Source organism: Cryptomeria japonica, chromosome 6 (assembly GCF_030272615.1).
Source record: "Cryptomeria japonica chromosome 6, Sugi_1.0, whole genome shotgun sequence".
Taxonomy (NCBI): domain Eukaryota; kingdom Viridiplantae; phylum Streptophyta; class Pinopsida; order Cupressales; family Cupressaceae; genus Cryptomeria; species Cryptomeria japonica.
In genome coordinates, this window is record NC_081410.1 from 613,134,822 (window position 1) to 613,157,335 (window position 22,514).

The following is a 22,514-nucleotide window of genomic DNA, read 5'->3' on the forward strand; positions in this document are numbered from 1 at the left end:
GGATGGCGTCGTTGACCAACATCATGTTGGAAGGTAATCATAGCAAGAACTACAATACTTGGAAGTAGAGGATGCTTTTTATTTTTGAGTATCGATGTCTAGGCCAAATTGTTTTGGGTAATACTACTCGTCCCATAGTGACAGGCAAAGACTAGGACAAGTTTGATGAGTGTAACCGTGAAGTGGTTATGTTGGTCAAGTTATTAATCATCGATGAGATGCTTCCATAAGTGTCGTCAGGCAAGACTGCTAAAGAGATCTAGAGTCACTTTGTGATGTCCCCGATATAATTAAATAATAAATCTAATTATTTTGTTGTAAGGCCCCAAATTTAATAACAAATCTTTTGGGCCCTTTTATTTAATTAGATTTGACAAGTTTTGGTTGGTCGTGTCGGCCCGTTTGTAACCCTTCGGGAAGTTTCCCGGAGTCCATATATATGTCCGTGTTACTCATTGTTGTAGGTATGCGAATTTTTGGTATCTTTTCTCTATTGTGCGAATTCCTGTTGGAGTTCTGTTATCCGCCATATCGGAGGTGAAAGACCCTCCCTATTTGGTATTTGCAGTTTCGGTGAGGTTCACCTCTCACCCTATTTTGTCATTGTACTCGTTCCGGATCTGGCAAATCTTGAATTTTATCATTGTTTACTTTCTCTGCGTCTCTGTTAATCTGGTTACATGCATAGGGACTCCTAATTTTCAGAATCCATTACTCCGGAAGGTCACCACACAACCGCTGAAGTTCACCGTACCCCTGTATCTTCACAGCCACACACCGTACTACCACCCCTCCCCTTCTCACCACCGTACAACCTTCTTTGGCCCCACCGTACACCTCCCTCACCACCGTACGACCTTCTAAGGCCACACCATACACCCTCCTCACCACCTATGACCCTTTGGGCTCCACCGTACGGCCGCTTGACATCACGGTACGGCTATTATATCGTATGCCTCCCCTCACTCCACCGTATGGCATTTACACCGTACACTGTGCTCTCCATCCCCTACCGTACGGTCTTCCTCTCCTACCGTATGTCCACCCAGTCACCGTACGGTTGATTTGCATCGTACAGGTCCAGAACATTACACACTTGAAGGATTTCTATGAGACTTCAGATAAAGGCAGAGCTTTCTTCATTAAGAACATGGTGTTCTTGATCATGATCAACAACAAGATGTCTTTGTAGGATCTTCTCATGAAGATCAAAGACATTCTCGATCAATTGGAGGCCACTGGTCACAAGATGGAAGAAGAGGATATGGTGGTCATTACGTTGAAAAGCTTACCACGATCCTATGATCACTTTATCAAAACTCTCAACATTGCATCCACTGATGTTGACTTGAAGTTTGATGAGCCGTGCGATAAGCTCTTGCAGCAAGCCAGGTGGAGGCAACAATTTGGTGGTAGTAGTGACATGGCCAGTGTAGAACAGGTGTTTATTGCTAAGGACAAAGGCAAAGACAAGTCCACTTAGCAAAAAGGACAAAGCAACTTTGAGAAGAATTTCAAGAAGAATATCACATGTCACTATTGTGGTAAACTTGGTCATATACAGAGGTTCCACAAAGAGTGGTTGGTTGATCAAAAGTCCAACTAGGGAGGGTCTCAATAGTAGGTTCATGTCACAGAGCGTTCTGAAGAGGAGTCAACCTTCTATACATTCGTGGTCAAATGACCTATAGATTATGTCGAATCTTTTGCAGTGTAGTTAGTAGAATGACCATTAAGAGAGGGCATTAAAGTAATTATGTAATGTTTCTATAATGGTCATTCAATTAGTTAGTTTAGGATATTTCCTTTTCGTAATTTGTTCTTATTTAGAATGTTTCTCTTCTGTCTTTTGTTTCTATTTTAGAAATTTTGTCTGTAATCTCTATATAAGGAGCTTTCGTCTTTTGTGTTAATATATTAAATGAATCATTTATTATTTCTTATTCACACTACTCATTTGAGAAACCAAAATATTTGAAGATTGCTTGAAGAAAAGTTGATTGAATGTTTTAAGCTTTGTTAATGTAATGCCTCCAAGTAATTTTTTTGAATTTTACAAATCCATGATGAAATGCATAAACCTCATACTTTTTGTTCACCTATAGCCCGATGTGGGCAAGGTGAGAGGATATGGTGAAATTGAGATTTTTACAATATTATAATAAAGATGCAAACCCTCATACTTTTTGATCACCCAAATCCTAGTGTGGGCAAGGTGAGAGCATATGGTGGTTGGGACACTAATGTATTGCATGTAAAGATGGAAATAAAATGCTAAAACTATTGGCTTGAAGGTATAGCCACCCAGACTTACAAAATTATTCTAAACTGATGGAAAACCATCCATTTGTACAATATAAACAAATAGGCATGAATTTTGAATTTTTGCAAAATATTTCTAACTATCACAACTCTGTTGAAAATGATTTATATCAGCTCTAAACAACTGTAACCAGCTACTGAAAGATAACCATTCAAGCTCTGAACTATTTGATCAATTTAGAAGCATTAATAGCAGAGATGGCAGGTAATCTGATATAAACTAAAAACAAGCATTCGCTTACAAATTACTACTGTTTTCTGCAGCTGTATGGCTTCTGTAAGACTGCAGATGCAACTCAGAAACAGAGACAACCTTCAAAAATAATTAAGAATCACTTTCAAATGGTCTGGCTGGCCCTGAGGATAGAGTTGGAAGTCCAACCAGCATTTTTAGTCCTTGAAACAGCAGCACTTAATTAAATATTCCTCCACACCACTAGGATTTTGCTCCTTTTTCATATTAAAATGAGGTGCTTCAAACCAGAATATAGACTTATAATAATCAAAGGAATGCTACAGTTGGCTGCGAAAAGACGAGTCAGCTCCCAAAAGCTGATTAAAAATCAGACCAACTAATTCCTATGTCAAATTTGGCCTCCCTTAGAAGCTGTGATTCCTTCTAAGCAGCTGCTAACAATAAAAATTTATTTTTCTGTAGGGTGTGGCTGGGATGGAGTGGTACAGTGGAGCCCACCATTTATTTTCCTTAGTGTTACCAGGGGACGCGTTTCTGGCATAATTTGACCTGTCCCAGAAATGGGGACATCCCGAAAACTCGGAAACTTTCGGAAACTTGTACTCTGGCTTTCCCATAAATTTAATGAATGAATTTTGATTATTTGTTTTACTTTCACTCTCATGCAAACTCTCAATTTAAATTATTTAACACAAACGTTATATGTTAAGGTTTTATAGTGTATATAAGCAGGCTTTATCCATGTTTTTATACGAATATTTCAAATTTCCCTATATTTTATATAGCTGTCTGTTTAGTCCTAAATGTATAGTTGGTGAGTAATCAGATAACACAGTAGTTCCTGCATGTACCAAGCATTCATGGAACAGAACAATCGTACATCATAACATAAATGACAAATGCTAATAATTAGACCAGAAAGTTATATCTTTATTCCAATGTCCAGAATTGTGCATACATCAATCTCCCCCTGCCGAGGTTCCAACCAAACAATATATAAACTGGATGGTTGGCCAAGTTGCCAACCGTCACCAACTCCCAACTACCCGACTGGAACCTCTCGGCAACAGCAAAACAAACCACACATAACACACTTATAATTATTATTCATACTAACATACGTTTTTACCCCTAACATTAGCCCCCCCAAAAAACGTAGTTGTCTTCCAGACAACTCAGACAAGAGAACTGTAGTGGCCATAGGAGGTTGCTGTCCAGCCTGAAGTTTCAGGTTCTTTTTTGCCATTAACTGTCGTTCTCGAGCTTTCTTTACCATTTGAGCCGCTTCCATTAGCTTTTTATCTTTTTGCTCCAACTGTGAAGTGAGCGCCGCCACCTGGGTTGCCAATGCTTGTGCCTCCTTCTCCTGCATGCTGCAGTGGGCCTCACATGTAGTCATCTTCATTTCCATCTCCTTCCTCAAGCTCTTCTCTACTGTGGCCAACTCCGTTTGCTTCCTGCTCTCTTTTTCCAGGGTTATTATATACATCTGTTGGGCCTCTTTCTCCACTCGATGCTGCCGCATCTATAAGTACACCTCTCGAAAAGTTACCTCCATACTGCGGAAGGTGTTACCTAAGGTGCCTGAGCCTCCTATCAAGTGCCCGTGGGTCCAGTTTTGAATCATCTCAGGTGTACTATTATCCGGCCATCCCTGCTGCTCAAAGTGCTGTGTGAACTCTTCTTTGCACCCCTGGGCCATAAAATGACACAGCTGTGTAGCGTCGGCTGAATTACCGACCTCCACCTATCCAGTAAGCTGAGCCATGTCACGTGCAACATCCGAGAGCCCTTGTAGCTCCGCCAAGAATCGCCCGAGTGAGCCTGCTGGGTCATTCGGATCAGGTGGTGTGATATGGAGTCCAGTGAGAGTCCCCTCCGAGCCACTGCTCTGCTCGTCCCTCCCTTGCTGCTTTTTATCAGTAGATCTCTCCTCATTTGGGACAGTGACCTCTCTATCTGAAGTCATGCCTGGCTCGATGGCCATGTTATGTGGTGTGGGGGAGGGGGGAAGGTGTGGGGCGAGCGCGAACTATCCTAGCCATCCATCCAGCGAGGCGTCTATATCCTCATCTGTCATAGTATCCAGGGCTGCCTCTAAGTTAGCTGATACCGTATTGGTCTCTGCTGCCATCGGACCGGTTTCTTCTACCGCCGTACTAGTTTTTGTTGCCGCCGTACCAGTTTCTGCTGCCAGTACGGCTAGACTGATCTGTGGCAACAATACTTGTCATTGTGCCAGCGGCTCCCCTTCTCTAATCTTCTGTAATAGTACCCCCACTGGTCGTACATCTCCTACTGGGCTGGCGACTGCAAGCGCCTCTTGGGTACTAGGTGTGCCGAGGCTAATTTTGGGGGCGTAAACTTTACCCTCGTACTCTTCCATTGTGCCTACAATCCCCCTTGTTGCTCCTCTTCTTCATCTTCTTCCTGCTGGCACGACTGTGTTTCCTCTTCCTCCTCTATGGCGGTGTGTTCCGACAGATGGAACCCTTCATCCCCACTTTCCTGTTCTTCTGTTTCTTCCACTTCCTCCGAATCCTTGGCACTGCTAATCTCTTCAATTTCCATAGATGTGTCTAGCTTTCTCCTCTTCCGTGTGGGTTGCGCTGTGTCGCCAAGGATGTCTAGGTGAATGTAGTAGTACATGGTGGGTTTATTTGGTTCAACCCGTCCGTGAGGTTCAAACGTCCCCCAACCCTCTAGCGGTACCTGCAGGCGTACGACATCTAGGAACAAGCTGATGGCATGATGGCACATGTAGAATGCTTTGTGTTCCAATCTCAGGAAGTCGTGGATGCGTTTTGCCAGGAGTTGCCCCCAGTTGTACACTTTTCCGCATCTGATCCCGTTCATTAATCCAATCATCCATATGGCGATGTCTGAGGCACGACTGGCCCCTATCAGGCGGCTTTTAACCAGGTCCATCAACATCCTCCATTCTCCTGGTGCGATAAAGCTACGCTTCATTCCTCTGCTATCGACCCAGACGCTCTTCCACTGTTCTTCCATGAGGTCGTCTCTGCACACCAGGTCCAACCATTTTTTCTTTTCTCTGGTGAGTTTTTTGGTTGGTTTGGCAGCAGATGCTCCTTTATCCGGTATGCCAAATACGTGCCTGAAATCCTCAGGTTTGAATGAAACCCGCATTGTGTACCCTTGGAACTGCATGACCGAAGCTCGTTCGTGTGGGTTATAGCCGGATACCATGGTCCGTAGGACTGGCTCAAACTCTTTAATGTTAAATATGGGCATCTGCACAGCGTGGTCGACTTGTGCTTTTTTAAGCGATTCCTTCATCACATGGTTTGGAGGGTTTTCCTCCCACCAGGTACGACATTCACTGCCAGTCACACTCTCAAATGCTACATTTGCTGCTGTGAGTTCCTTTGAGTCCTTTGTTGCCTTCGGTCTGCTCCTGGTTTTCCTGCTGCTGGCAGGCTTTGTGGCAATCATGGTTATACTGCAATTGCCTTTCTCTACTCTTCTGCCCATACCCCTTCCTGAGACGTTATTATAACCGTCTGACAGATTGTCTCGCCAGTTGGTACGGCCCATTGTGTCACTCTCCGTTTCCCTGCTCTACGACCTCCTTGATTGTCCTGACAAGTGCCTACCGTACGGATGTCTTTGCCTGTCCTCCTGGTACCTTACGCCGTACGGATATCTCTGTCTGTCTGATTGATGCGTACGCCGTACGGACTTTGCCTTGTGGGTGTGGCTGATGCTGTTTGCTGTACGGATGTCTCTGTTTGTCTGGCTGATGCTGTTGGCCGTACGGATGTCTTTGTCTGTTTGGCTAATCTCGTTTGTCGTACGGATGTCTCTGCTCTGCATGTACTGGCGGGAGTGGGCCGTGCACCGTACGGTGGGGGTATACACTCGAGGGTTATGGTCGTACGGTAGCACCGTACGCCATATGGTACTTCAAATTGACACCCCCTTGGTTCTCCTAAGCCGTACTCGTACGGCGAATGGTCTGCTCTTCCACGTACCACAATCCTAATCGCAGTGTGCCGTACACCGTACGAAGCCTGTATGCCATACACTTGCTCCCACTTAGATGAATTTTGTATATCGTACACGTACGACAGCCTAATGCTTTCCCTTCGTGTATTTCGTACACTGTATCGTGGCTCCAGTCTCTCGTAACTTGAATCCGTATGTCGTAGGTATGACCTCTGTAAACAGTGCATTGTACGATAGAATCTGGCAATCCTCTACAAACCATACGCCGTACGGTATAGCCCTCAGATGCTCGTACCTTCTTGATCGTTCACTCCGTACACCATACGGAATTGTCCCCTCTTGTGCGTCCGTACACGTGCTTCGTACTGTGTTTTCTGTCCTCGCAGCATGCCACTGATCTGTACGGTATACTACTTCCTTTCATTCACCCAGTCTTGTCTGACTGTCAGGTTCATCTTCCTGTGTTGTGTCTAATGAGGCTTCGTGGGGGTTTTTATAAGCTTTTCCTCTTGCCAGAATTAGGGTTAGGTAAAAATGCCTTATCAATTTAATATAAAATAATTGTTTCTTCAGCGGTCTTACTTTTTCTCTATTATTTTTAATTATACTTGCTTGATTTTTTAATTTATTCCTACCTGCCGATTGGGACTTGGACTTACTTGCTTTTTTCCAGTACCTCTCCTCCTCACCCTTCAAAGCCCCTTGTTTTTCCAGTCGTCTTACTTCTTTCATCTGGCCCGACTTCTTCAATATTAGCTTCCTCGCCTTTAATTTCCCCAGGTACCTTTTGGTCTGATTGTGCCCTCTAGTTGGCCTTCTGCGAGTCACTGGCCAGGTTATTGTATTTGTTTTTTCGGTCGCAGAGTTTCCCTGTCTCCTTTGTTTCCATCTTGCTGGCCTATTACCTTGCTTTTTCCTCCCTTGATTCCTTGGTTCGTCGTTCCTCGCCTTATCCTCCTTCCATTTCTTGTTTAGTTCCCGTTCGGAGTCTCCCTCCTCATTGCTCCTCCTCTTTACTCCTGATGTATTGTTGGGAGTCCTCATTTTTATTTCCGAGTCGTGCAACCATGTACACACATGTGGTAGTCGTCTGTAGCATTCTTGTGCGCAGTAGGTCCCTATGTATTCCAGGTCCCATATTTTGTCCACCAGTGGGGCGGGTCCTACACCCTTGTAGCGGCCGTCAATGTATCGGTCCTCGTATTGGTGGTACCATTTTACTCTTTCTCCATCGATCTTCGGTGGTCCAGCTGAATTGGGAATCACCCAATATAATGAGTTAGGTGTGGCCTCCACCTTGCCTACTTCGGATGCGATGACAAATAGATCCTTTGCCTTCAGTACCATTTTTAAACATGGTCCTAGGGTTGCCCCATATTCTTCCAGGTTGAGTTCTTCCTCTAGGTCCCCCGGCTCTACCTTTTTAAGCAGGTTCTCAGTTTTCCTCCGAGCTTCTGCTTCCTCGTCAATGTCATATGCGACGTACCCCTCCCAAGCTCCCTCGTATGGGGCCCGTTTTTTCCAATATCCTGAAACCCGTACCCACACAGCTGGGTCTCCGAAAAAAGCATTCGTGAGATGTTTGTGAATCTTGGGCACTGCTACACCTTCCACCCTTTTTGGTACAAGTCGTTCTTCCATGGCCGATAAGGGCTTTGCCCAGTCATCATCCCTCCAGTAGGGTTCCCCTTGTACTACCAGGTCTTCCTTGATCTCCTTGTTTTGACCAATGGTCCAATGTCCTCTCGTGGCATATCTTAGCATGTTGATCCCAATCATAGGTTTATTTCTTTCTTTGTAGATTTTTAACTTGGAACTGTTCACGGGGTCCCTGATCGGATTGTTATCCAGAGTCGCGAGTTTCACTGATCTGTTCCTGCCGACCTCTCTGATTTTATAGGGCTCGAGCCAACGGACCTTGAACTTCCCTGGTCGAAGTTCGTTCCGACCGTTATACTTCAAAACTAACTGTCCCGGTCAGAAGTTGGCCTTCCGCAGATGCTGGTCGTGCCAATGCTTTCGCCGACGTTGTGCCACCTCAATCGCCCATTGTGCCATCAGTCTCCATTCATCCAGTTTTACCAACCCATCAAGCCTTGCATTCATACTTTCGATGTCCCCTAATCGATTTTCTACCGCCACCCGAAGGCTTGGCATGGTGTACTCGGTTGGTACCACTGCCTCCTGCCCATACATGAGCTGAAACAGTGTATGCCCGATAGTGACTTTGTATGTTGTACGGTAGGCCCATAGCACGATTGGTAGTCTTTCCTCCCAGTCCTCTTGTTCTACCCCACACGATTTGTAGATTATTGATACCATCACCTTGTTGGTTGCTTCTGCCTGTCCATTAGCACGGGGATAGTACGGGCTGGATAGGTTGTGGAATATTTTAAATTCCACAGTCATGGTACGGATTACTTGATTGACAAAGTTCACTCCTCTGTCACTGGTGATTCGAAGTGGTATCCCGTACCTGGTGACAATTTGTTTGTACAAGAACCGTGCCGTACTCAGAGCTGTGTTATCGGGCAAGGCCCTAGCTTCTCCCCACTTGGTGAGGTATTCTGTGGCAACTACAATATACTTGCACCGGTGTAGGCTACTTGGTTTCAGAGGTCTTACAAAGTCCAAACCCCATCGTTCGAATAGTTCTTGCGGCTGCGAAGGGAAGAGAGGCATGAAGTCCCTCTTGAGAGGTTTTCCCGCTCGTTGACAGGTGTCGCATCCGATCACCCACTCTCGGGCGTCAGTATTTAGAGTTGGCCACCATAGCCCTGCCAGAAGCACTTTCCTGGCGGTTGCATCTGGTCCCATATGTACATCTGCGAATCCGTCGTGTGCCTCCTTTAGTACACCGCGAATTTCCTCCTCCATGACACACCTCCTCAAGATTTGGTCGGGACCCATCCTGTATAGAAGTCCATTAATTAGTTGGAAGGTTTTGCTCTTTAGTGCCAATTTCCTCCGTTCCCCTAGAGGCATCTCACTTGGAAATGTGGAAGTAGATAGGTACTGGCCTATCTTTTCATATCAGGTCGGTAGAATTGCAATTTGGAACAAGTGTGCATCTGGGAAGTCTTCGTTTACTCCCTCGGTCGGTTCTCTTGATTTGATCCTTGATAGCTAATCTGCTATCACATGGGACTTCCCTGGCCGTATGACAATGGTGAAGGTGAATTCTTGTAAAGTTGGAGGCGTCCACGTGCACGTGAATTCTTTCCATGTTACGTTCGTTGGACTTTCCATGTTGACAATTACTCCTATTTTGTCTGGGTCTGTCTTCAGTCCTTCCTTACAGATGATGTGGCCTAGGAGTTTCCCTTGTGGTACCATAAATCTGCACTTCTTTGGGTTCAGGGCTAGCCTAGCCCTCCGACACATTTCCATGCACTCTCCCAAAGCCTTCAAATGGGTGTCTTGATCGCTGAAAATCGACCAATCATCCAGGAATGCTCTGAAATTCCCTACTGACATCTTGTCAAAAATGTGCAGAATTATTCGCTGGAAGGTCGCGGGCGCGTTGCATAGCCCGAAGGGCATGCGGTTATAGGCGTACACTCCTTCCTCCACCACAAATGTGGTCTTTAGCTTATCCTCTTCCGCGATACTTATTTGATTGTACCTAGAGAATCCATCTAGGAATGTGTACATCTCGTGCCCGGCGACTTCTTCCAGGATACTGCCAGTGAATGTGATCGGAAATGGATCATTTATGGTTACTGCATTTAGGTACCTGAAATCCACACATATCCTTATCTGATTAGCTTCTTTTTTAAGGGAGATGACTATTGGGGAGACGCAATCACTTGTCTCCACTTTGAATATAATCCCTGCTTCTAGCATTTTGTTGATCTCCTCATTGACTTTGGTTGCGTAGTTTTTGTTCATCCTGTACGGCCTCCTTCGTACCGGTTGGGCTCCTGGTACGAGGGTTATGCGATGCACGCACAGCTCCGACGGTAGCCCCTTCAAGTCTTTGTAGGTCCAGGCGAAGACATCTTTATATTCTAGAAATATCTTGAAGGCTGCTGCCTTCAGCACCAGGTTCCAGTCATCTCCTACTAGTATCACCTGAGGTACCGCTTCGTTGCCCAGATTAATCTTCTCCACATCTCGTTCCTCGTACTTGATGGGTTTATCCCTTTCAAACTGGTGTGCTGGCTTGTCATCCACTCTTGCCATTGCTTCTTGATATCTACTGTACTCTGGGGGAAAGGATTGTTCCTCCATCCCCCCGCTTGATTCTCCTAACTCACATATTTGTAGCATGGGACATTCCGGGTGGAAGACCTCATAGTCCTCCATTTGCTAATGAAAAAGTCCCGCCATCAAACTGGCTCCATCCTTCGAACACTCGTCCAACTCCAACACTCCTTCCTCGTTGGGCTCTTTCCCTCCTTTGCCTTCTTCAGAGCCCCACTCCCATCGATTGGAATCTTTTGAGTCTGAGTCTGATGACGCGAGCTCTTCGCTGACGGACTGGTTCCTGAGATCAATTACATACTTATGACCGTCACTCTCGATTGAGAGCATATTCCTTTTCCAATTATGATTAGCTTTGGCCATGATCAGCCACCCCCTTCCTAGAAGAGCATCGTACGCTTTCCTTTCCAGCGGGATGACTACAAAATCCAAGAGGAACTGCTGCGTCCCAATTACCACCTTTTGTGCCATGAGGGTACTGAGGGGTTTGATACCGTGTTGGTTGGCACCGACCAGGTGGAAGGTTGGTGGCCAGAGAGTAGGCTTGCCAAGGCTTCGCCAAGTTCCCTCCGATAGTACGTTGACTCCGGACCCACCATCAACAATGGTGTTTGTAAGCTTCTGCCCCATTATCCCTAGGTTCGTTCAGGCAACGACGCCAAAATGTTTAGTCCTAAATGTATAGTTGGTGAGTAATCAGATAACACAGTAGTTCTTGCACGTACCAAGCATTCATGGAACAGAATAATCGTACATCATAACATAAATGACAAATGCTAATAATTAGACCAGAAAGTTATATCTTTATTCCAATGTCCAGAATTGTCCATACATCAATCTCCCCCTGTCAAGGTTCCAACCAAACAATATATAGATCCGACGGTTGGCCAAGTTGCCAACTGTCACCAACTCCCAACTACCCGACGGGAACCTCTCGGCAACAACAAAACATAACCACACATAACACACTTATAATTATTATTCATACTAACATACGTTTTTACCCCTAACACTGTCCTGTTGTGACGTTTTCACACATCGCCCCATTTAAAATGGGGACCCCCTCTTTTCGCTTTTGTTTTGCCTGTTCTTCTCTCTGCTTTTAGGGTTTTGAATGAGTGAGTTGTCTGTCTGGGCTAGGGCTAAACCTTAGGGGTTTCTTTTGGATGTTTTTCAAGCTGAGTCCAGTCAAATTTTGAAAGTTATTAAGCGTCCTCCCGAGGATTGAGATTGAGTCGATAAGGTGAGTCTGTTAGGAAGTCAGATATGTCCCAGGTTAGGTCTAGATTCGGGAATTTTTTGGGGTAAAATTCAAATTTTGTCTAAGTGTTAGCATTTTGAAGATGAAATTGTGTATTCTTGCCTAGGTAAATTTTGATCAAATTTCGGAGGCAAGATGATGCCTGAAACAGAGAAAGTGCTCCTGTCCTTCACTAGAGGCCCAGGGCGAATTTCATTCTAAGTGCAATTTCTGATTTTGCGAGAGCTTGCTAACCGATTCCGGGCCTTGAAGATGACCTAACTCTGCCTTGTGAAATGATTGGAGACCTAAATTTTGAATATTTTAGCCAGAAAGGACGAAAGTGCTCCCGTCCCTCACCAAGGGACCAGAGCACAAATGTTATTTTATGCATATTTGTCACCGACTTTTCTATTTTGTTTTGTGCAGGGTCTTCCGGAATGATAATTGGACATGACTTGATAATTTTGAAGATTTTGAAGGCACAAAAATGGTGAATTTTGAAGGTTGAAGGAAAAAGTGGTCCCATCCCTCTCCAAGGGGCCAAGGCAAAGCGCTCCTGTCCCTCACAAAGGGACCAGGGCGAAAAGACTTATTTGAGCCATTCCTGGCCTTGTTTGGTCAAATTGAAACATCAAAGGCATAGTGAAGGACGAAACGAACATGATAGAGCATCCAGACTTGATTGAAAACAATGAAATGATGAAGTTTTTGCCTAGAAGGTAAAAAGTGCTCCCGTCCCTCACTGAAGGACCAGAGCACTTTTCTTTATATGCACAATTTTAGACCTTTATTGGACATTAACTTCTATTCATAGCATGAAGTAAGATAAAATCTTCCCTAGCAAAGGAATTTCGAGACGAAAAGTGAGACAATTTGGCTAAGACAATTTGGCTAAGAGGGCAAAAAGTGCTCCTGTCCCTCACTGAAGGACCGGAGCACTGAATTTCAAATTCGCACTATCTTTGCAAGGTTAAGGTGATTTTATGATTTGAAGAGGTTAAGGGAAGCATGTTTTGTCCATTGAATATAATTTAAGTGGTCTACAAAGGAGTAAATCAACCCAAGTGACAAAAAGTGCTCCCATCCCTCACTGAAGGACCATGCCACTTTTTCAAGTTTCTCCTCTTTGTTTGATATTTTATGGCAAAACTTGACTTGGATGGGAAGGACGAATGATGTTTTATGCCTTAGACGCAATTGAGAGGTTTAAAGAACAAAAAAGTATGCCAAGATGTAAAAAGTGCTCCCGTCCCTCTCCAAGGGACCAGAGCGATTTTCCAAAAAGTGCTCCCGTCCCTCTCCAAGGGTCCAGAGCGATTTTCCAAGAACGTGTAAATTTCTTGTAAAGACAAGGCAAGTTTGTGATTGAAATGAATGGAAGAGGACATGATTAGCCCATTGAAGATAATTTGGGAAGCTAGCAAAGGACGGATAAGCTTGAAGTTGAAAAAGTGCTCCTGTCCCTCACTGAAGGACCAGAGTGCTTAACATGTTATCTAGCCTTTCTCACCAATTTTGGACAAATTGAGGCCAAGGCGCAAGTTTGAAAAAGTGTTTAAAATGCCTTGAAGTGGAATTGAGATGCGAGAGTTGCAAATTTTGACGACAATTGGCAAAAGTGTTCCCGTCCCTCACCAAGGGACCAGGGCGCAATTTCCAAATATAACCATTTACTTTGCATTTTGAAAGGATATTTTTATTACCAAGGCTCAAGATGGAGTGAAATGTGATATTCTACGCCTGGAGGATAATTTGAAGTTGATATGATCAAGAATTCATGCAATGGACTCAAAAGTGCTCTTGTCCCTCTCTGAAGGACCAGGGCGCTTTTTATGAAACGACAAATTCCCTCCGAGATTATGCTAAGGCAAAGTTGTGTGAGATGGGAAAGATCTTCTAAAGCATGGTGAACAAAGGTTTGACTTCGAAAAATTGAGAATCCTAGCCTAAAAATGAAAAAGTGCTCCTGTCCCTCTCCAAGGGACCAGAGCGAAGTTAATGGCATTCATTATTTTTTTTACCATATTTGGGCGTTAATATCCTCCAAATCACATTAGATGCCAAATTGCTAACTTTGGAATATTTGAAAAAATTAATTAAATTGGCATTTAATAAATTAATTTTGGGCCTCAAAAAATCAAATTTCTATTATAAAGGCATTTAAAATTAATTTTTGTGAAATTAAAAATTAAAAGTTGAGCGCACAAGGCATTATTTTGCCTTTATTTGACAAGTCGGCCTACTCCTTTTGAGGTTTTATTTATTATTTCACCTTTTATTTGCTAGGTCGGCCTCATGGGTAAGTGGAAGGTGAGCTCTCTATATAGGGGGGGCATTGTTTCAAGTTCAAATCATTCATTCATCCCTTCTAAAGTGTGAAAGTGTGGAGACTAAGGAGGGCGAAATTCATCTTGAAGGCTATTGGAGAGGCGAATTTCTTGCTAGATTGGAGGATAATTTCCAGATTTTTTGAAGGTATTTGAAGGCGAATTTCCAGATTTTTGAAGAGGCTAGTGGAGTTTATTCTTTTTCAAGCTAGAGGAGGCGTACTTCATCCAAGGGAGGACTATAAATCTTGCCCAACAAAATCCGGTCTTCTTCCTTCATTTTTCAAGGTTTTGCACTTAAATACTCAAGGGAAGGTATGAAGAATTACTTTTTTTGAAGTTCTTATTCAAGACTTATTGTGATCCCATTGCAATTTTGTAAAATCTAAGTCTTGAAAATCCAATTTCCATTCATGATTAATTTGAAAATGTATAGTTCTTGATTTATCATGACTTTTTTCAAATTAATATCTTTAAGTTTTACCTTTGAAAGGTCTTAAATTTCATGCTTTGAGGTTTGATGCTCAAAAGACTAACTTTAATATTTTGTGTACGCATCAAATGGAGATCCCGAAGTTGGAAAATCAAGCCAGATCAAGGACGGTCTCCTCCAAGAAGATCAAGCAAGGACAAGGGCGACCTCCTCCAGTCTAGCATCGACAAGGATGGCTTTCTTCGATCAAACATCAACAAGGGCGACCTCTTCCAATCCAACATTCCAAGGTGAGGTACATCAATCATCCTGCAAATCAAGGACACAAGAAGTCAGAGCAAGGGTTCGTTGAAGAAGCAGATGAATCAATTAAAGCTAGCTTCTCAACAACATCAAGTCGAATATCTACCAAGTTACAAGTGTCAGACAAGGTGGCATCCTAGTCATTACTTCTCCAGTTAGTGTGGTCCACCTCAGCATGTCCAGATTCAATGTACCTAACTCATGGAAGGTGGCACAAACTTCGATGTACCTACCCCAGCTATCCATTGGTTGAATTTTCCATAGAAGACATGTGTCCAAGCAATACAATTATTTCATTGGTCAAGCATTAAATGTTATGTAATGGTTGTAACAAACCCTAATTAGGGTTTTCATTGTAAAATCTTGGCCATTGATCTCGAATTGATCTAAGCCATCGAATTGTATTGAGGGCACTATATAAGCCCTGGCATTTCATTTGTAAAGGCATTAGGCAGTAAGCAGTTGGAAGTAATAGAATAGAGTTAGTGAATAGAGAGTAGTTAGAAGGTGATTAGAATAGCAATTAGAGTAGAGTAGAGAGAGAAGGCAAAGATTGTTGCCAAGATGTTGTTGTAAAAGACTTGTAACTTCATTGAAGAAATGGTGAAATTTATGGGTCGATTCGACAATTTGCATGGTCTTTATACTTCTCATATTTGATTTCATGTTATTAGATGAGTGGAAGAAATGTGCTTGATTGATGGTGGAATTCGTATATCCATACTACTAGTAGTTTGTTGATTGCAGACTTGCCTTGCGTAGTCAACTGGAATCATTTAGCTTAAGCTTAACTTCAATTGTCGCTTCTTCATTGATATGCATCAACTTGATGGTGTCTATGCCTGCAGTGATGATTTGAACATCATAAAGCTTTCCTTCGAAGATTGCACTAACCTTGTGGAGATGGTCCTGTGATGTCAAAACAAGACTTAGTTAGAATTCCATCAAAGATCATTCATTGCTCTTACATTCTTAGTGTTAAGATTAGATCCTTTCCTCGCCCTCATCTTTTTTTCTTTTTTTAATCAAAGCTAGTAAGAACCTGTGTTCCAGCAATATTCAAAGCAGATCAGACGTTCAGTCATGGAATGTAAGTCCCCTTGTGATTCCAACAAATCACATCATACCATTGGTGCTTATCCACACGTAGAGACCCTACATACAAGAACCTTGAAGTCATCCTGATTGAACCTTTTCGCGACATCTTCAGCATTCGGAGGCTTTATTCAAGAGAGGATAAGGTACCCTTGGGTATTTTATTCTGTGTTTGATAGTGTACAAAATACACGTCAACATGTCCCCACCGCCGTCCCTTGCTGTTCCCTACCCTAGGAAAAAAAAAATCCGTCCCGGAAACCCGTTTCCCCGTCCCCGCGTCCCCCCGTCCCGGAAACTCGGGGTAACATAGATTTTCCTTTAAGTCGTCACCCCTTTGCATAGATTATGGTGCTTCAAGGCAAATATGCTTTTAGGAAAGTGACGGCTTCTTTTCAAACAGCTGCCACTAGGATCTCTTAATAAATATAGAAAGGTACAATAGTCATTAGAATGCCGCAATCCTTTATTTAAAATGATATGGCAGCTGTTGGTTTACAATAATGATAGTATTATAATTTTTATCAATCAAAATGATATTAAATTCTTACACAGCTGGTAGACTTTCACAATCTATTTAACAATTGAAAACACTTAATTCATAAATTTCCAAAATATATACTTGATCTATAACTTTCAAGACAAACCAAAATTTGAAAATTCTTCACACAACACACAAATCTGGAATACAATTAAAACAAAAAAATTTATTCAAGTAGTATTGTTATATTGCTATAATGGTCATTTGGTATTTTAATTAGTTTAGTAAGTTTCATTTTACTGCTTTAGTTCACAATTGTTTGTGTTTTAGAAGCATTATTTGTAATCTCTATATAAGGAGCCTTCGCCTCCTTTGTAATTAATATAATATGAATTATTATTTCATGGTATTAGCAGAGGTCGCAAGTTTTTATTGGCGATTTTTAAAAAAAAAAAAATCGTGGCTTCTACTTGAACTGTTTTGAATCTTTTTTTAAGGAAAAAATGTGGTTTGCTGTTAGAGATTGTGGATTGTTCATTTGCACAATTGAGGGTTTTTAAAATCTAAGGTCTGAAAAATTGTGGGTCGTGTGAAGATTGTGAGGGTTTCAGAGAATAGTGGTTGTTTTTTCATCAATTCTCTTTTGCAACCCGGATGTTTTGTTTTTAAGCTTTAAAACTCTTGATTCGCTACACTTGCAAGGCCGTGATCTCTGATGCAAAAAGTTTTTTTTCATCTCTTTTCTTGCACGCGACGACTCACTGCTTTCTGCACGACTGGTTTTTTCTGTTGGAGGTCTGGGTTTGTGGGTGCATGAGATGTGATGGGTCTATTTGTCTACCTATTTTTTTTCATTTGGTTTTGTCCACGTGAAGACTGGTTTATTCCGTGTGAGGGTTTACAAAATTTTTATGATTTTCCTGAAAATCGTGGCTTACTTGGCAAGGGTTTAAGCAAATCATGGGTGATTGCACTCAAACCTAGGGTTTTTTGCTCATGTTTTAGACATGGCGACCGACGTCTTTTTGGTTTTTGACGATTTAAAAAAAAAAATCATGGGTTTAGTAGCTCTGTGGCTATGGTTTCAGCACGTGAAGGTTTTTTGATGATTTTTTTCACAAAATTTTTCATCTCAGACCTATTTTTGCATGATTTTTTTCTTTAGAATCATGGGTTTTCATTTTTTACACAATTTTTCACAGAAAAATTGTGGGTTCTTTGTGAGTTGGAGAGTTTTCTAATTTTTTTTCCACAAAAAATCATGAAAGGGGTTGCTATTCTTTGGGTTTTTACCATTTTTCCACAAAACAAAGGTTTTTACTGTTTTTTCACAAATTGAAGGTTTTTATCAATTTTTTCACAAAATCATGTGTGATTTCAGTATTGCATCGAGGGTTTGCCGATTTTTCCACAAAATTGTGGTTTCTTGCAGCTTGTTTTGGTTTGCACTTAGGGTTTCTAGGGCAAACAATGTTTTTTGCAAAAGGTTTTTGACGATTTTTGGCAAAATCTTGGTTTTTCAGAATTGTGAAGTTGTTTGAGAAGTTGATCTTGGTTTCCGTGTCTTTGGATAGTGGGAGGGATGGCTTCGTTACCCAACATCATGTTGGAGGGATGGCTTTTGTTTCTTGGTCTTATGAAGAAGTTCTATAGAAAGCGTTGGCTAATTAGAAGTCCAACTAGGTAGGGTCTTAACAATGGGCTCATGTTGCAAAGCATTCAGAGGAGAAGAGGCTGACCTTATTTGCATTCATGGCCAAATGACCTGCAGATTATGTCATGTCTTCTGTAGGGTAGTTAGTAGAATGGCCATTAAGGGAGGGTATTAAGGTAATATTATTATAATGCTATAATGGTCCTTTAGTCTTTTAATTAGTGTAGTTTCTTTTTATTGCTTTAGTTCATGATTGTTTTTGTTTTAGAAGCATCGATTCTAATCTCTATATAAGGAGCCTTTGTTTCTTTTGTAATTAATATATAACGAATTATCATTTCAAATTTCACACCAAATCAACTAAACTAGAAATACTTTTGCAACTTTTTGCACACGAGCAATCCCTATTGAAATTTTGCGAACAAAGATGAGGGTTTTCTTTCTCAAATCTAATATTTGCAGCACACTAGTAATCCCTAAATGGAATTACTCAAATGAATACAAGGGTTGTCATCCTTGAAAAAATGAATGAATCTCAACCTTAGAGAATAAAGATTTGATGAAAATTGGAATGCCTTCTCCTTTGTCCAAACCCTTCTTTTATATCCACTTTTGACAAAATAAAATAATTTAATATTTTTCCCTTTGCCCTCCAAAAGAAGTCTCTAGAAGAACTTTTCAAAATAACATCACTTTGTACCTTGTGACTTACAATACTTTTTGTTTCCTCTTTTAAAACAACTTTTTTTAATAATATAATTTGTTGCTATTTTTCGGACATGAGTTAACTTATCAAATTATTTCCCTTACATCACCCCAATAGCCTATGGGAAATATGATATTAAGCTAAGTCTTTTCCGATTGACAACCTAAAAAAAGGACATGACAACTATTGCGAAGTTTTACAATCATGCCCATATCCTTTGAGAGGTTCAAGGAGCATGTCATTTCATGAGTTAGAATGACACCATCAAACATTTCCTAACCTTGAACAAAACTTCCTTGTTCATCAAAAATGATTGAGGGAAGGACACTTCCAAGATTCAGCCATACCTTGATTATAATTTTTCGGTACCTTAATTTTTGTTTAATAGAGTATTAATTATTCTCAAGTGATGGGATTGAGAAGCTAGAAGTAAAATTTGTTGTGTTTGTTTTTTATTTGTACAATAATACATCATTATTCTTCTATGTAGATTTATTGTTTATTTGTTCATTGTTTAATCATTAAAAATATATACAATTAAACAATTGTTGCTTGTCTGTAATGTCCCCATCCTAGTCACATACAGTGGTTTGAGGAGTTAGCCTATTTTTGGACCGTTGTAGGCTAACAGGGTATGGATTAGGGGGTTATGCAATATCTTGAGGAGTGGTCAGTCTATTTGTTCTAGTTCAGTGTTGAGTTCCTATTTTTTAGGGAAAAACTGCCAAAAATAGACATGGTCCTATTTTCATTGGCATGGCGAACTGTGGCCCCAGCTTTTGACGGATTCTGTTTCTGAGCGATAGTAAGGGAGATATGAATTTTTAAGTGGTTCTCGGAGGCAATTAATGTTTTAATAAAATATTAAAATAAAATCATAAAGTGCATCACTTGAATTTATTTAAGTGAAAATTTGATATCTCCTAAGTTGGGCGTCCCTTTTAGGGTTAAGTTGGGAACCCTAAAACCAAGTTATGATTTTTTAAAACCCTAATTGCCAAAAATTGCACCTTTTGGGTATTTAGGCAGCCAAGATGAAATTAGACCTCATTAATTGATTTTGAGCATTTGACATTTCTTTTGAGCACTTGGCTATGGCAGCTAGGGTTTGGACCTGTTTTGGAGAGCGTGCATTCTTCAGAATTCAGTAGCTTTGAGATTGTGAAAGATCAATCGAATTGTTACAGCTTGGTTGGCTTCATTTAGAAGTCAAATTGAATCAAATTGGGGCAGATTTGGCTTCTTACAAGGCAGATTGGTTGTAGGTTTTCTATTTGCTGTTATTACTGATAATTTTATGTGGTTTGGAAGCCTCTTTTCCCAAACACACAGCTTGCTCATTTATTGGTGCCATCTTCTCACTGTTTGGGCGTCTTATTATTAAATAAGAGCAGATCTGAATTGTTTTCAGAATAAAAATTAGAACTTTGTAAGTTGCTGGTTTGAATCTTTTAATCTCAATAAATTGGCTTAGGACCTACGGGTATGCTTCTAAATTCTCCAATTTATTGTTTCAGCTGATTAATTTCATGTATTCTTTCAATATGTATTGAAAATTAAAGAAACCCCTTTTGCAACTTCTGTCTATATCTGAAAGACCATCTCTAATAACCAAAAACACAAAAAAATAATAAATTACAGCAGATTGAAGAATTGAATCAGCAAGGGTTCATCACATTGTCCTGCCCCTACGCCTTCCTCTCCCTCTTCCCTCCCTCATTTCCCACCTTCCCCACTTCTCATGCAGCTCCCTCTCCAAAACCCCACCTTCTGCTTGGCAAAGTTAACTAAATTTTTCTTGATGTTCTAGGAAATTCATACAACACTGTGGATCGTGTTTTCTTTATTAGAGAATACAAAATCTTAGTCTTTTTGAGCAAGTTCCTTGTGTCTCCTTTTCTGTCTATGAAGTTCTATTTAGGAGTTACCATCCTGCTCTACCTAAGCTCATATTTGTCCTTGCGATTTGTTGTTTTAGGCCATTTTGCTCTGAGTAATAGAATATTCTAGAGTCTATATCTGGAGACAGTGCAAAGTTGTAGTCCAAGAAAAAGTATGACCTTTTTGTTTGGTTTATACAATTAAGCTATTTAATGACAAGGCAGTTTATGTTTTATTGCTGTTGGGCCAAAACTAAGATGGTTAGATATCTTTTGATCAATCTTTTTTAATGTCAGATAATACACTTTGTATTTATTTTTCTCTAGGGTAATGTATATGCCATTATGTTTAGAATCCTAATTTTTTTTGGATTTTTGAATTTTTTATTTAGTTTACTAGACATTCCAATAGAATATTATTATTTCCAATAGAATATGTGAATAATATAGTATGGCACTTCTAAGGCTGGCAAAACTTTCTCCTTAGCATGTAAGGATTTTTCTTTTACAATTTTCGCACATTGATAGAATTTTAGAATTTCTTGTATGTTATCTTAGGTTTGTAAAACTTAAATTTGTCTTTGCTAATTCAATCTTGCAGATGCTTGCTTAATTTCTTGTAGCTTTTGTGAAGCTGACCTTCGTTCGGCACATTTACAGGTTTATAATTTTGAACACCCTTTTCTTAGTTGCTTTTTTTTACCATTTCTTTAACTTAGCTATCAACAATCATGGATTAAAATATTTCGGATTTTATGGACATTTGTCATCTCTAGATTTTAATAGTAGTACTTAGAAATTAGTATGTGCAACACCAACAAGAAATAGTTGGTGATGTGAGGGTTAGCTTTTGAGCTGGGATTAATGTACCAAGGAACAATTGTATCATTTGTTGCCTGAAAGCATAGACACGGTGTAAGATATTTTGGTTGTACTAATAAGAGGACGTTCTCTGAAATCATATACGTTGTTTACAAATTTTTTGGTTCTACCAATAATGTACTCTTTCTTTCTGAATTCATAGATACCATTTAAAAGAAATTAGATATACCAATAAGATGTTTATTATTCTGATGACCTATCCCTTCTCTCTCCCCTTGCTAGGAAAGGATATGCTCCCAGAAGGTAAGAGTTTTGACAAATCACCGTATTTTCAAAGGTGATAGGTAGGTACTACTGTCTCTGTCCCCTCCAAGAAGTAGAAATTAGCAAGGTATTAGAAGAGGAAGCAAAGGAAAGTTTTTACTGGATGGGTTGGGAACTCTTGTAGTAGTGGTTAGGGTAGACTGAAGAAAAAGGGGTTTGTTGAGGCTGACTGTTTGAATGCTGAATGCTGACTAGAGATGGAGGGTTGGTCATATTAGTGAGGGGAAGAGAAGTGGGGGAGCACAACTCAGTAGGATTGTTTACTTTTCTTGTGTGTAAACAAGACCGACCAAAAAATGTAGAGCTGTCAAAAGGTTTAGTTTTCCTGCCCTTTCAAGTAAAAAGATGGCTGAGAAGCATGATAAGGGGAATATGCAGGTTTTTTAGCCTCATTGCTGCAAATTTAAACTCCAATTTATTTGTCCTCCTCAAGAGTGATTGGCATTTGTATTTGGTCGTGCATCACTACAACATCCTTCTTTACCACTTTCCTTACTCTCTTTTGTTAAGTCCTCAAAGGTTTGCTTTCAACATGTAAACACTTGCACATACA

General features: G+C 41.0%; 1 protein-coding gene across 1 annotated transcript in view; it reads left to right on the forward strand.

The window, feature by feature from the left end:
- The window catches only part of LOC131037740 (FH protein interacting protein FIP2), a 186,215-nt gene extending 164,686 nt beyond the window's left edge, over positions 1–21,529 (forward strand). Inside the window, exon 8 of the mRNA XM_057969934.2 lies at positions 21,417–21,529. Within this exon, the coding sequence (XP_057825917.2) occupies positions 21,417–21,529 (113 nt within the window). The remainder of the gene's footprint in view (positions 1–21,416) is intronic.
- The last annotated feature ends 985 nt before the right edge of the window (positions 21,530–22,514 follow it).